The 11,775-nt window shown below is 43.0% G+C and overlaps 5 protein-coding genes across 5 annotated transcripts; 1 reads left to right on the forward strand and 4 right to left on the reverse strand.

Annotated features, from left to right (window-relative positions):
* Positions 1-401: 401 nt before the first annotated feature.
* Positions 402-2,924, reverse strand: AOL_s00081g229 (uncharacterized protein; the record flags this gene model as incomplete). Its single annotated transcript, XM_011125046.1, has 1 exon — positions 402-2,924. The coding sequence occupies one exon, from the start codon at positions 2,922-2,924 to the stop codon at positions 402-404; it is 2,523 nt and encodes an 840-aa protein (XP_011123348.1).
* Positions 2,925-3,265: 341 nt separating this feature from the next.
* On the reverse strand, positions 3,266-4,309 carry AOL_s00081g230 (uncharacterized protein; the record flags this gene model as incomplete). The annotated part of the gene is made up of 1 exon (XM_011125047.1): positions 3,266-4,309. One exon carries the CDS (start codon positions 4,307-4,309, stop codon positions 3,266-3,268), a length of 1,044 nt encoding a protein of 347 aa, XP_011123349.1.
* Positions 4,310-5,734: 1,425 nt separating this feature from the next.
* AOL_s00081g231 (uncharacterized protein) lies at positions 5,735-7,401 on the reverse strand (the record flags this gene model as incomplete). Its single annotated transcript, XM_011125048.1, has 3 exons — positions 5,735-6,401; positions 6,481-7,198; positions 7,335-7,401. The coding sequence occupies 3 exons, from the start codon at positions 7,399-7,401 to the stop codon at positions 5,735-5,737; spliced, it is 1,452 nt and encodes a 483-aa protein (XP_011123350.1).
* Positions 7,402-8,430: 1,029 nt separating this feature from the next.
* AOL_s00081g232 (uncharacterized protein) lies at positions 8,431-9,057 on the forward strand (the record flags this gene model as incomplete). Its single annotated transcript, XM_011125049.1, has 1 exon — positions 8,431-9,057. The coding sequence occupies one exon, from the start codon at positions 8,431-8,433 to the stop codon at positions 9,055-9,057; it is 627 nt and encodes a 208-aa protein (XP_011123351.1).
* Positions 9,058-9,492: 435 nt separating this feature from the next.
* AOL_s00081g233 (uncharacterized protein) lies at positions 9,493-11,220 on the reverse strand (the record flags this gene model as incomplete). The annotated part of the gene is made up of 6 exons (XM_011125050.1): positions 9,493-9,552; positions 9,636-9,895; positions 9,986-10,040; positions 10,160-10,500; positions 10,566-10,773; positions 10,897-11,220. The coding sequence occupies 6 exons, from the start codon at positions 11,218-11,220 to the stop codon at positions 9,493-9,495; spliced, it is 1,248 nt and encodes a 415-aa protein (XP_011123352.1).
* Between the last annotated feature and the right edge of the window lie 555 nt (positions 11,221-11,775).

Genomic DNA, 11,775 nt, shown 5'->3' on the forward strand with positions numbered 1-11,775 from the left:
GGGGATGAGAAATCAAGTCAGCGGAAATATTAATCAGAACTGTCGCCACGTCTCCAGATGCTTAATACTTTCTTCAGTATTGCTTTATGCATCATAGATATCCTTGATTAATTGCATAATGGACGATATCCTTGATTAATTGCGCAATAGGCTGAAGACACACAGCTACGGAAAGGTAGTAAGGCTAGATCAACCTGATAGCGGTCGATAGACAGGTCAACCGGTTCTAATAGTTCTTGTATACGTACATGTAGACGTCATAGTTGAACAATCCTGCTTACAATGCAAAGACGGCCTTGCATGATCATACGTAACGATTGCCAATTCAATTCGGGTACTGGGTGCTAGTTACTCTGATTTTGTGAAGCAAGCAAAATTGCAATAATCACAGATCTAGCTTTCTAGAAAAGCTTGGATTCGATATTCCATGTCGAAAGATAGCCCAGGAAGCGCATAACGAAAGGGAAATAATGTCTCCGGCGCGCGTTACCAGTGTGACTTTGTGACCGCTTCCCAGCCGAGTTGGACCTGGCGGCCTTGTAATCTTCCCGATAAGTGGTTAGTTCCTGTAACTCTTTCGAAAGCAAAGCCTTCTCTTCTTCATTGAGAGACTCTAATATAACTAATTCTTGTAGCACTTTGATAAAGCCATTAAGGCAAACTAATAGGCTTATATGTTTCACATCGAGTTTCCTTTCCATTTCCTGCATCTTACCGAAGGCTTTTCGATAATATTCCTCAGCTCCTCTCAGATCTTTTTTGCGCCGCAGTGCCGTCGCAAGGTTTACCATAGTTGTCAATGTTTCGGGGTCGAGGTCGCCGAATGTTTTCTCGTAGACCGCCAACACCGTCGAATAGATTATTCCGGCTTCCTTGAAGCTCTTTTGTTGTAATAGGAGATCAGCAAGGTAGCTATGCGTGATTAGTGTATCACGATGCTCTGCGCCCAAAGCTGCCGTGAAACCGTCAAATGCTTCTTGGTATAGTTTTTTAGCCGCTTCGATATATTCGGGGTCTTTCTTGAATGCATTTATATGTCCTAATTGCAACATGGTTGCTAGAGTGGAAGGATGCTGGGGACCTAAATATTCCTTTTTTAAGTTAAGGGCTTTTTGAGTCCTCCTCTCAGCTTCTGGAATCTGTTTCAGGTCGTATAGTATCTGGCCGAGATCGCTCATACTATCGAGAGTGTATTTGTTCTGGAGGCCAAGTTTCCTTCTTCTGCCTCGAAATGCTTTTCGAAATTCTTTTTTTGCCCTATTGAACTCTCCCCGATTCCTTAAAACTTGTGCTAGATCATTTCTGCTGCTAAGGGTATCCGGGTCGCGCCGACCGAACTCCTTTTCTCTCTTTGACAAGACCTTAGATTGAACTTCCTCAGCCTTGTTGAGATCGCCAGTGCTCTGATAAAATGATCCCTTGAGGGCTTCGCATTGTAAAAGGAGTCTGGAGTCGTTGATATAATCGCTATGGAAGTTGATCGCTTGGTCGCAAAGATTCTCAAGCTGATGCAGTTGCCCTTGGCGCCATAGATACTTTGTATAGGCACGCAATAGTCTTGCGCGGTAACTGTTCATCTCATCTGAGTTACTCTCAGTCGGGGGGAAGTCTCTCAGGACTTTATCGACGTGAGGGATAAGACCGGAATATCGCTTCCACTGATTCTCATTGGAGAATTCACCATCCTCAAAGTTTGTTGATAGAACTTTGAGCACAGCCTCTAAAGATGCTTCGAATCTATTTTCGGTACGCAGCCAGGATATTATAGCGGCCTGGACTAACGCTATCATCTGGAAATCTGAAGATCTCTCTGTTGCTTCTAGCTTCTGTAGAGGGGACACGAGGGAAAGGCGAAGCAGGGGCTCCATTTTGTCCGTAATATCCGGAGATTCGGGATCATTTGGGAATAAATCCTCACTGATTCCTGTAGGATCTAGGAAGCACATTGAGGAAAGAAGGCCGACAGCAGATGGATTGGTGATCCGAATTTGCTCCAATGATAATTGCCAAGTATATGATATTGCCTTTGTAGTTTCCCCCCCTCTTTTAATTGTACTCTGATTTTGATTCACCAATTCTTGTTGAAAATGATTCCACCTCTCAATAAAACTTGAAATGGAAACCGTTTGTCGGCTTTTTATTATGGCCACAGCTTGAACAATTGCGAGGGGAATTCGACCCAGCAACTCGACGAGCTGTGATATCTGGGCCTGTACTCCACGATTTCCAAATTTCGTATTTGCAAGAGTGATTGCGTCTTCTTTGCTTAGAGGGTCGACATGTATACAGTTTTCAACCTTGTAGTTAAGCAGAGAGTCTATCATTTCCTGATCAGACGAAGTAAAGAGAATTCTGCGCCTGTCTGTGGTTTGATTTGAACCCTCCGTAGGGTATAGTGTTCTAAAGTTCTCAGGTGACTGTGAGAGCACGCGCCGGAAGGATTTTGTAGCACAAAAAGCTTTCATCTCCGGAAGACACTTTGACAAAGTTAACCAGTCTTTTTTCATCGCGCGAGTGGAACCTGAAGAAGCATCCTCGGGATGTGAAATTTCAGGCTGTGCATCATCGATCACCAGCAGCCATTCGTTGCCTTGCTGACAAAGCCAGTCGTTCACAAATGTTATGACTTTTTCAGGAGCTTGGTCTTGTAAATTTTTAAATCCGAGTGTCTCGACCAGCTCTCTGTACTGTTCTATGAAGCGGGCTCTGGTTCTCGAGGCAATCCAAATTGCCGAACATTCCGGGAACTTCTCGCTGAATCTGTGGAAATATTCTAGGGCGATATGCGATTTCCCTACGCCTCCGACACCTGTGAGACCAACAATGGGCTCAGATTGGAATTTGGCTTCGATTTCATCGAGTATATCCTCTCGAGCGGTAAACTCTTCATCCCGATCGGCGGGCTGTTTTCTAATAACTATCATTTTGTGGAAATTTCGAAATCAGCGGTATTCTATTTATATGTATAGAAATAAACTAGGGCTAGTACTCGATTTTAAAGCAATGTACCATTAATTTCAATGAGTAAATATATCAATGAAAAGCAATAATTCAAACAGTTAGTTTAACGTTTGAACTTCAACTAGAAAGAAAGAACAGGTTTTCCGGGCCAAGTATTTTGCAACGAGATAATACCATCGATTACATGGCTGAATTCGGCATACTAAAATTCAAAAGACAATAAACGGATAAACTTAAATAGTATATAGCAGTGCTTGGTACAAGAAATTTGATGGGCATCCTCGGATCCACCTTTTTAAGGAACTCATTCTTTTATTCGAGTGCGGGATTTGCTTCGTGACGTACTGGGTATAGTATCAAACCTTTCAATAGCCTGAGGTTGGAGTGTATGTAAGAATTGTTTCGCGAAAACTGCGGCTGTACCTGCGGCATATTTTTGCCACATCCGATTGACATGGGTGTCGGCGTAGTCGCATATGCCTCGAATCACAAGACAGCGTGTTTGGTCTATAACACCGCTTGCTTCCATTTCGATACAAAGAGCGGTATTATGAACATTAGCGAGTTTGTCTCGAAGTTCAGCTCCTCCTACAAAACTGTCACCAGAGAGAATTGTCCCTCGATGAAATACAAAGTCTGTCGTTTGTCGTTTAGGCCGGTCTACAAGGTGGCCAGAGTCACAATTTGAGCAGTCAATTTCGCCCTTTGGATGGGCGTATTCTGATTTATAAAGTCTATCGTGCTCTAATCCGGGGTGCTGGAAATCCTCATTCAAGCTTTCCTCAATTTTTGGAAATTTCGTTCTCCCTGCTGAATATGCTCCCAACAACTTTCCAAGAACACTAATCAGCCTCCGATCTGGTGTTTGGTCGTGACCAAGTAGTCTTTGGGCGCCGGCGCCGACGTCGCTAGATTCAGCATACCGAAAGTCATACTGAACAATAATTGGAGACCCCGTTTCCGCCGGCCAGCCAACTACAACATCTCCCAAGTGAATGTTCTTCTTGGCATCTGTGGTAGACGGGGTCCGAGGTATACCGGCGCCAATACCAACGAATAGATGGACTTTCATGTTGGTAAAGCTTTGGGATAATGGCGCTACTAGTCTCGCTGCTGACACTTTCCCTGGTGAGTTGGGAGGGAGGCATGCGATGACAACGTTGTGGCCATTTATCGAGCCAAAAGTATAGGCGTTGTCGTCGCTGCTGGGTACTGGATCATAAGGATCATCATGAAAAACATCCAGCATCTGCATTGCTGCTGGTAGCTCTACTTCCGATACAGCGCAGAGCCAACCGACGGTGTACTCATGACGGAAAAACCTCGTCCTATGGGACGTTGGAGGCATAATTAAAATGAGGAAGGTGGAGCGATCGAGTTTTTTCTTATTCAGACTTGGTAAGAAGTTTTGATGGCTAAAGAAAACGGCCCAATGACTATATTGAATGAAGATTTAGATCAAGTTGATCTATAGATATCATAGACTATCAATTGCAATTTAGACTAAGGGTGATTTTTTGGTCTTCTATCTTTGGATTATAGCTTCATATCTCTACGAATTTATGCTTTCTTACAATAGATAATAATTGTAAATAATGAGGTTAAAGTAATGCCAACGACTCGAGATAAGCCGAAGAAATGGATGTTGGCAGTCTATCGTGGCCTGAGACCCTGCCAGCTCGTAGGTCCTAGTCGACGTCGACTCCCAGCATTACTCCTCATATGCATATATTTATGTGTTAAGGATGTTGCAATTTTACGTGGCAAACTGGCAGCGTGCCGCGCACTTACTCTTCGGCATTGGATATATTACTTCGTATCTTTGGCGGGAAAAAGATATTTATTTTTTGAGAAAGGGAAAAGGAGAAAGGAAGAAAGTCGCCCGTTTTGGCGCGGCATGCACATAGATAACAATGATCGAATTTGGATGGTTGCTGACAATGCCATAGCTATCCCCACCAGGATACCAGGGCTCCCAATCCGGTGATGTGCAGCTGTGCAGATGCACTTTCGACGTGGAGAAAGCAGCAACATTTCTAGTCTCAGATCCGCAACGTTTCCGGGCTAAGACTAGACTGACATTCCAAAACCATGCATAGTTTGTGCACAAGAGAATAGCAATTGCGCGATATGCATAATACATCCTCCCGAGGATAGGGAGAAATTCTTTTGTGGTGGCTGCGCAGGCGAACGTGCTATCCGCAGCTGGATAGGAATGGTATGAAATGCGCAAGCACACTGCGTCGATCAATGCAACTATAGAAAAAGGGTAAATTTATCTAGAAGGATTCGCATCGGTATCTCGAGGTTCGGAGTGCGGATAAACAGTATACCGACAGCTTTTCTTCAACAATGCACAGCCCTTGTGGCCAATTAAATGATTGGATGTATTTCATTGTAGTTAAGAAGTAGCTAGTAGCCTTGTACGTATAACCTGGATTGCGAGATATGATAAGAAACTACAAGATCTTAAGAACCAATGAGGGATACATGTAGACGAAATAAAACATGCGATTGGACATAATAGCATGCAAGAAAATAGCATCTCGTGGGGTTTAACGATTGCCGCTCGTGCTACATACATATTTGCGAATAATTGCGATACGATGCATCTATAGTACCTGTATGTAAATACAAAGGTTTGCGGATTTGTGGTTGACGAAGTGCGCTAGTGTTCGTTGGGGGACCGTTACGGCCTGTATGCACCTGCTATTTGCGGATTCTTCTACAGCCGTTTAACCCTGATTCCCATTCAAGCTGCAGCTTCCCCTCTTCAATCCTTAACATGGGACATGAGAAAAAATGAACAAGGTCCATTATTTACGGAACGGAAGTTCACGTCGTCGTCCTGTGATATACAACTGCATTGAAAGGCGCTGCGTTTCTTCCGCTCTATGACCATTGATACATCTGATTCCAGAGCGGGAAAGATACAAGTTATCTTAGTCTTGGTACCGGTACCGGTAGCAGTAGGTGCCGTCATGGTAACACAAAATTCGTTTTCAGTTAGTGGTTCAGATGCAATGCTGAAGGCCGCAGGACCGTGTTCGGTACACTTTAGAAAACAATGAAGCTCAGGATCCTCTGGCTTGCGTCTTTCTCGGGTGACCTGTATAGGCCGTGCTGGTAATATTGCAAATCGAAATTCTTGGTCTTCACCGGGCTTGCGCTCGACCTTCTTCGACCCTGATACAGCGATGAGTTGGAACCAGCTGTTTGCATCTCCGCCTGGACGAGCAACGATATTAGGGTTTTGCCCACTGGTTGTGTGGAGGTAAATGCCAGACCCCGTCTGAACCATCTTCTTCCCTTTAAATTTTACTGGGTCCGGTTTCAATTCCATAAATTCGAATTGCCAGAGGCGTTTGTAGTCATTGATCCAAGAGACCATCTCTGACAGTACTGAGTACGTCAGCCGGGTTGCCCGAAAGTGGTAGTTACTTCGGATTTCGGTTAGCAAGTATATAAGCTTAATTATCTTAGGTACCTGAGAACCTAGGTAAGTAAGTGTAGGCTTACTGGATCCCGACTGCAATGTCACTTCCCCCCTTCGTGACGAAAACCGGCCCCCCACTAACGCCTGGCTTTGTCTGCTTACTGTAATCCAAAGTAGTAGGCTGCGTCAATGAGAAGTGGGATGTGTTTTTAGTTTGAGTTTTACTGTTCTCCATGTGCCCATAAACAGAGCCTTCCTTTTCAGCCAAGTCGAACGTGGAAAACATACAACTGAAAGCACAACCATACAGGTCAACTCGATCCAACTGCAATCGGATAGACTTCTGCCGACTCTCTATATCTTTCTCGATCTTTTTTGATTCCGCCTGTAAAGTCTCTATCTCAGCTTTCTGATTCTTAATCTTTTCATTGATACCCTCCAACTTCTTTTTTAGAAGCTCCACTTCTGCCTTCGCGTCTGTAATCACCTTTGAATGCTCGAGTTCGGCTTTGACCCTATCCCTGTCGACAATAATCATTCCGTAGTCCTCGTAAGAACTTTTTTGATCCGACTCTAGCGCGGGGGCTTTCATAAATTCCTTCGCAGCGAATAGTTCCTTTTTGTTCAGGTATGCTTCAAACTTCAGTTTGTTTGGAAACGTAACCAGTATACTGGATGTCGGTCCGAATTTGGCATGAACAATGTTATGCCCAGCCGTCATGATACAATACATGTTGGTGTGTGGCATGTTGACCAGAAACCCTGTTCCGGATCCACGCTTGTCTTGATACTGCTCTAGCTCTGCCGGATGACCACGAAAGTATACCAAAATTAGCTTACGCACATAGAAAGTACTTAAGTACTTAAGTATATATATTGGTATTTTAGACAACCGTGAAACGTTAAAACAACTATCGGCAAAGTAGAGGCCTCGTACCATAGGATATTTCCAAACGGCACACCCATTTTGACGGCTCGTCGGTAGGTACCATTACTTCCGTCATTTTTGCTTGTGGGAAAGAGAAAAAAAGCCAGTTTCAGTGAATAAAACGTATAACAGTTGATTTGGGAATATTTTTTTCGTTGATTAAACTCGGAATCCTGAAGGATATAGAGATATTCCTGAAGTTCTCACTTTCACTTGCCTGGCTTAAAATACCCAAATTGGGCTCCTAGCTACGAGCCTGTGGAACTGGATCCTGTGATAGCAAATTCGACAATCGATTGAATCGCGCGCAGACACGTATATAGTATCAATGGATCAAGTGACCATAATGAATTGAAGAGGAGTCAATGCATAGATCCCCGCATCTTGGTATGGTATACGAGTGGTCTCTATTACAAGAATTGAGAGAAACCAAAAGAAATGTTGGGAATCTTGTATGATGCGTCCTAGGCCGCCTTGTAAATCGAAGTAGACGGTCCGATACCGGGTAGACAATACAATCGAATGCGAAAGTTCTTTCGTTCCATGATCATAGGAGCTCTAGGATCGTAGGACCTTGGTAGAAAAAAAGAAAGAAAAAGAAAATCATATGCAAGAGGATGAGGATATCCTAGGATGGATAGACATGCATTTCAGGTACATTTACAAGCTAGTAGACTCTGATTCGAAGATTAGCGACGAACTAGAAGGTTATCTTCATTAACTTCATTAACTTCTTAAGTACTTAAGTATGTATAAACGCATTTTATGCACTTGCATTGACCTATATGCTTGAATACGAATGAAGCCCGAATCCGCTAGGCCGTGTACGAAGCAGGACGAGGAATGAAAAGAAAACGCTGCATCAAATCATTATTGCATTAGCTATTCCGTGTCACCATATCTCCCGTTCGCATTGTTATTCAGTGCATGTGATGTATAAATTGTGAATGAAAACGCGGCTTCGTCGAAGTTGGCCATGCTGAAGAGCACTTAAGAGGGCTATGAATTGTGCCGAATCATCGAATTCCAAGCTTACATAGCTCGTCCCAACCTTTACCGATCGAGTCCTGTACATATTCTATCGATCCGGTAGAATAAAAGCAAAATGCCTGGTATCCAGGACACCGCAAACCAACCAGAAAGTCTCGGTCCAGCGCTGTACCGAGCCGTCCTCGAGAATGACCGAAAAGAGGTTCGTTCGCTCTTGAAGAAGGGTGCAGATCCAAATACCTCATGCAGTTGTGGGACAACTTGTCTCGCTAAAGCGGCCGAGAAGGGGTACCTCGACATCTTTAAACTCCTTGTTAGAAAGGGGGCTTCATGGGATACAAAAAACAAAGATGAAGAGTCACCAGAGGATCTAGCAACACGGAACGGGAATAGTTTGGTATTAGGGAAACTGAGAACTGCGGACTTGGAACGACAAGATCATTGGTTTTCTGCGGCTCGCGATGGTCTAGTGGGAAAGATGAGGGATATGATGGATAGAAGCGGATTAGATCCCGGAATTCAGAGCTCCGCGGGTAGTAGAGCTTTGGAGATTGCAGTCGACTACAACCAGAAAGAAGTGGTTGAATTTCTGCGGGATAAGAAAACCAAATCAGGTGTGCCTTTGACAACATTGAGGGATGAAAAAGGGAGGACTGCTCTACAATTGGCGGAAAAGTTTGGCCATGTTGAGATCACCGGGTTGTTACTCAACGACATGGTTGATTCTGGCGTTAATTCTTGAAAATGGGAACAAGATATATGCTGTTGGATCAGCCATCGATGCATCGCTCAAAGTTTTGAACTTTGTATCGAACATTTTGGAGAATATTTAGTGTCTACCTATATAGCCTCAAACAATGAGATGTGTATACCCAGACTAGATACTTTTGTACCATGCTAAAACTATGAGGCTGGACTTCGAGCTTCCACTCCAACAGAAACCCACTAAATTTAAATATACTTAAGATTTTTTTGCGTGGGGCTGGGTACGAGACAAATTGGAATTGTGTCAAAGAATTTTTCGGGAAACGTTATAACATGATATGGTCGTTGGAATGAATTTCCAAAGATATATCGATAGGTGTGTTTATAAATCTAACATGGCTTCCTCTCGTACGCTGATGGAACCTTTATTTGCTAGGTACATAAATATAAGTAAGAGATTCAAGCTTATAATCTATTCTCCGTCATTGGCTTGGTGGCATTCTCGGACAGCACTAATAAATTGATGTAAAATCTGTTAAAGATATCAGAGATCATAGCGGTTAGCATAATTAAAACTTGTGGTGGACTAGTGTGGCAAGAAACCGTAGAACTAACCTCCCTCTGGTAATCACTAAGTTTTGAAGTAGTGGATTCTTCATTGCCGTCTTCATTACCATCTTCACTATCATCTTCGTTATCATCTTCACTGCTATCTTCATCACTGTCGGGTGCCGACGTCGACTTGGCTTGGCTGTGCCGGTGGAAGTAGGGGTCATGCGCTTCAAGCTTCCTCTCAGAGCAATATATAACACTCTTGATTTTGCTGTCCGCTCGAATCATTTTCATGAATTCTTCGGTCTCGTCAGCCTTCCCCACTTTAAACAAAATAAATATTACTGAATCCAGCTCCAGTTCATCTATAAACTTCATTATGGCGTTGCGAAAATGTTTGAAACCATATTTACTGGGATCGATGTCGTCGCAGTCTTCTTCAAAATCACTGTCATGAAAGTCTGTTGGCTGCCGCGTGGAAAGAAAAGTTAGCATGCACTGCACGTGCCTATTTTCCAGTTTATTTGACGCGGTATACTGTAAATATATATATCCGCTAGAGTATGTTATAGATTTAGGCAACCTACTTGTCCGTCCGTAATTATTGCAACGATTGCCGGTTTTTCAAGCCCTTGGTATTGCGGCGAACTTTCAGCAGCCTTCCGATCTCTCGATATTCGGCCTAATATCTTGTCTTCCAAAGCTTTGGCAAGCTCTGTTTCGCCTTCAAGCTTGGTTTTGTGACATGCATCTTTGACGTTATCAATAGTGACCAACCCGTCGCAGCTACTGTCTCCGGGATCTTCGAAATTGATAAATCGTATCGATATACCTCTAGGTTCGAGTTTAGCGGCCCAATATGCGACGCTCTGTAGCGTTCGGACTAAAGCTTCTTTGCGATTCCTGATTTGCATCGATCCACTATCGTCTATGATTTCAGTTAGATAAGTTGATACAGAAACACTGGTGTCCTAAGTAGTCGGAGATACGTACCACATAAGAAGTGTATGTCATAAAGAGAAACGTTAGCTAGCCCCCAAAGCTCGTCTTCAGAGAGACCTAAACTTTCGCAGATCTCTTCTCCTTTTTCTGCAACGGCCACGGCCATATCCATCAAGGTTTGGGTATTGAATTTGAAAGGGCTCTTGTTTTTATCTATAAAATCTTCCAAATTCAGAAGAACTTCTTTTACATCGTGAGGCTATATATATATATATCGAGATAGCAATTGATTGTTAGTATTGGGATCATCTTTGCAAATATGTAATTAAGTCGGATACATGGTCAAAATATAGAATCCTAGGAGACTAGACTTGTCACATACTATTTGCCGGTTGGGGCCCGATGCGCCAGCAGACCTAGTTCCAAACTTTGATCTCTTCGGTTTGATATTGTCTCTTTCAGCAGCTTTATTGAGCTTGTTCAAGAGTTCTTGAGCAAAATCAACCACAAATCGATCCGACAACTGCTCAGTCATCAATTTCCAAATCTGGTTCTGAAGATTGGTACCAAGTGCTAGAGCTTCGGTGCCAATAACTACACCGATGCTTTTGTCAAGTTGGATCTTGAGATTGGTGTGTAGACCATCTTTGCGGAGTCTTGCTGTGAATTCTGCGAGTTTCGTCTGATCAAAGGGGCCTTTTGCCATTATTGTGAATGTAGCAATTATGAAATAATTTTGATTAATTAAGGGGAGTAAAGAATGGGTTAAGAGATATTAAAATGGGTTGGTTCCGGGATTAAAGCGCCAGACATCGATGCAATTGAAACCAAGTCTGGTGTGTTAACGTATAACGCTGAAAATATCTTCTTAAGTTGTCGAGTATCTCGATTTTAGGATCCTCGCCAGATATCTGATCTTTATCGGGCATTATAGCTACTCAAATTTTATTTTCTACTCGTAAATTATACGAAAATGAACTCGAAAGGGCGAGGTCGGCTGCGTATACAATCATAACTATTGGTATTATCATACGAGGGAGTGAATAAGAAAAAGAAAAAATAGTTAATTTTGCACATGCGCAAACACATTCGTGACTCTTTCCTTCCTATCTGGAGCGTTATAGTAACTATATCCAGACGTGGATACTTCAATCCATATTCTCAGTATCTGGGGTCCACCTTTTGATCCACTTTTTGAGCGTTGGAATTTTCAAAAAATCAAAAATTAGCGAAACTTCTTCTGCTATATGCAATTATGTCG

The sequence above is a fragment of the Orbilia oligospora genome, assembly GCF_000225545.1.
Source record: "Orbilia oligospora ATCC 24927 unplaced genomic scaffold scaffold00081, whole genome shotgun sequence".
NCBI lineage: Eukaryota > Fungi > Ascomycota > Orbiliomycetes > Orbiliales > Orbiliaceae > Orbilia > Orbilia oligospora.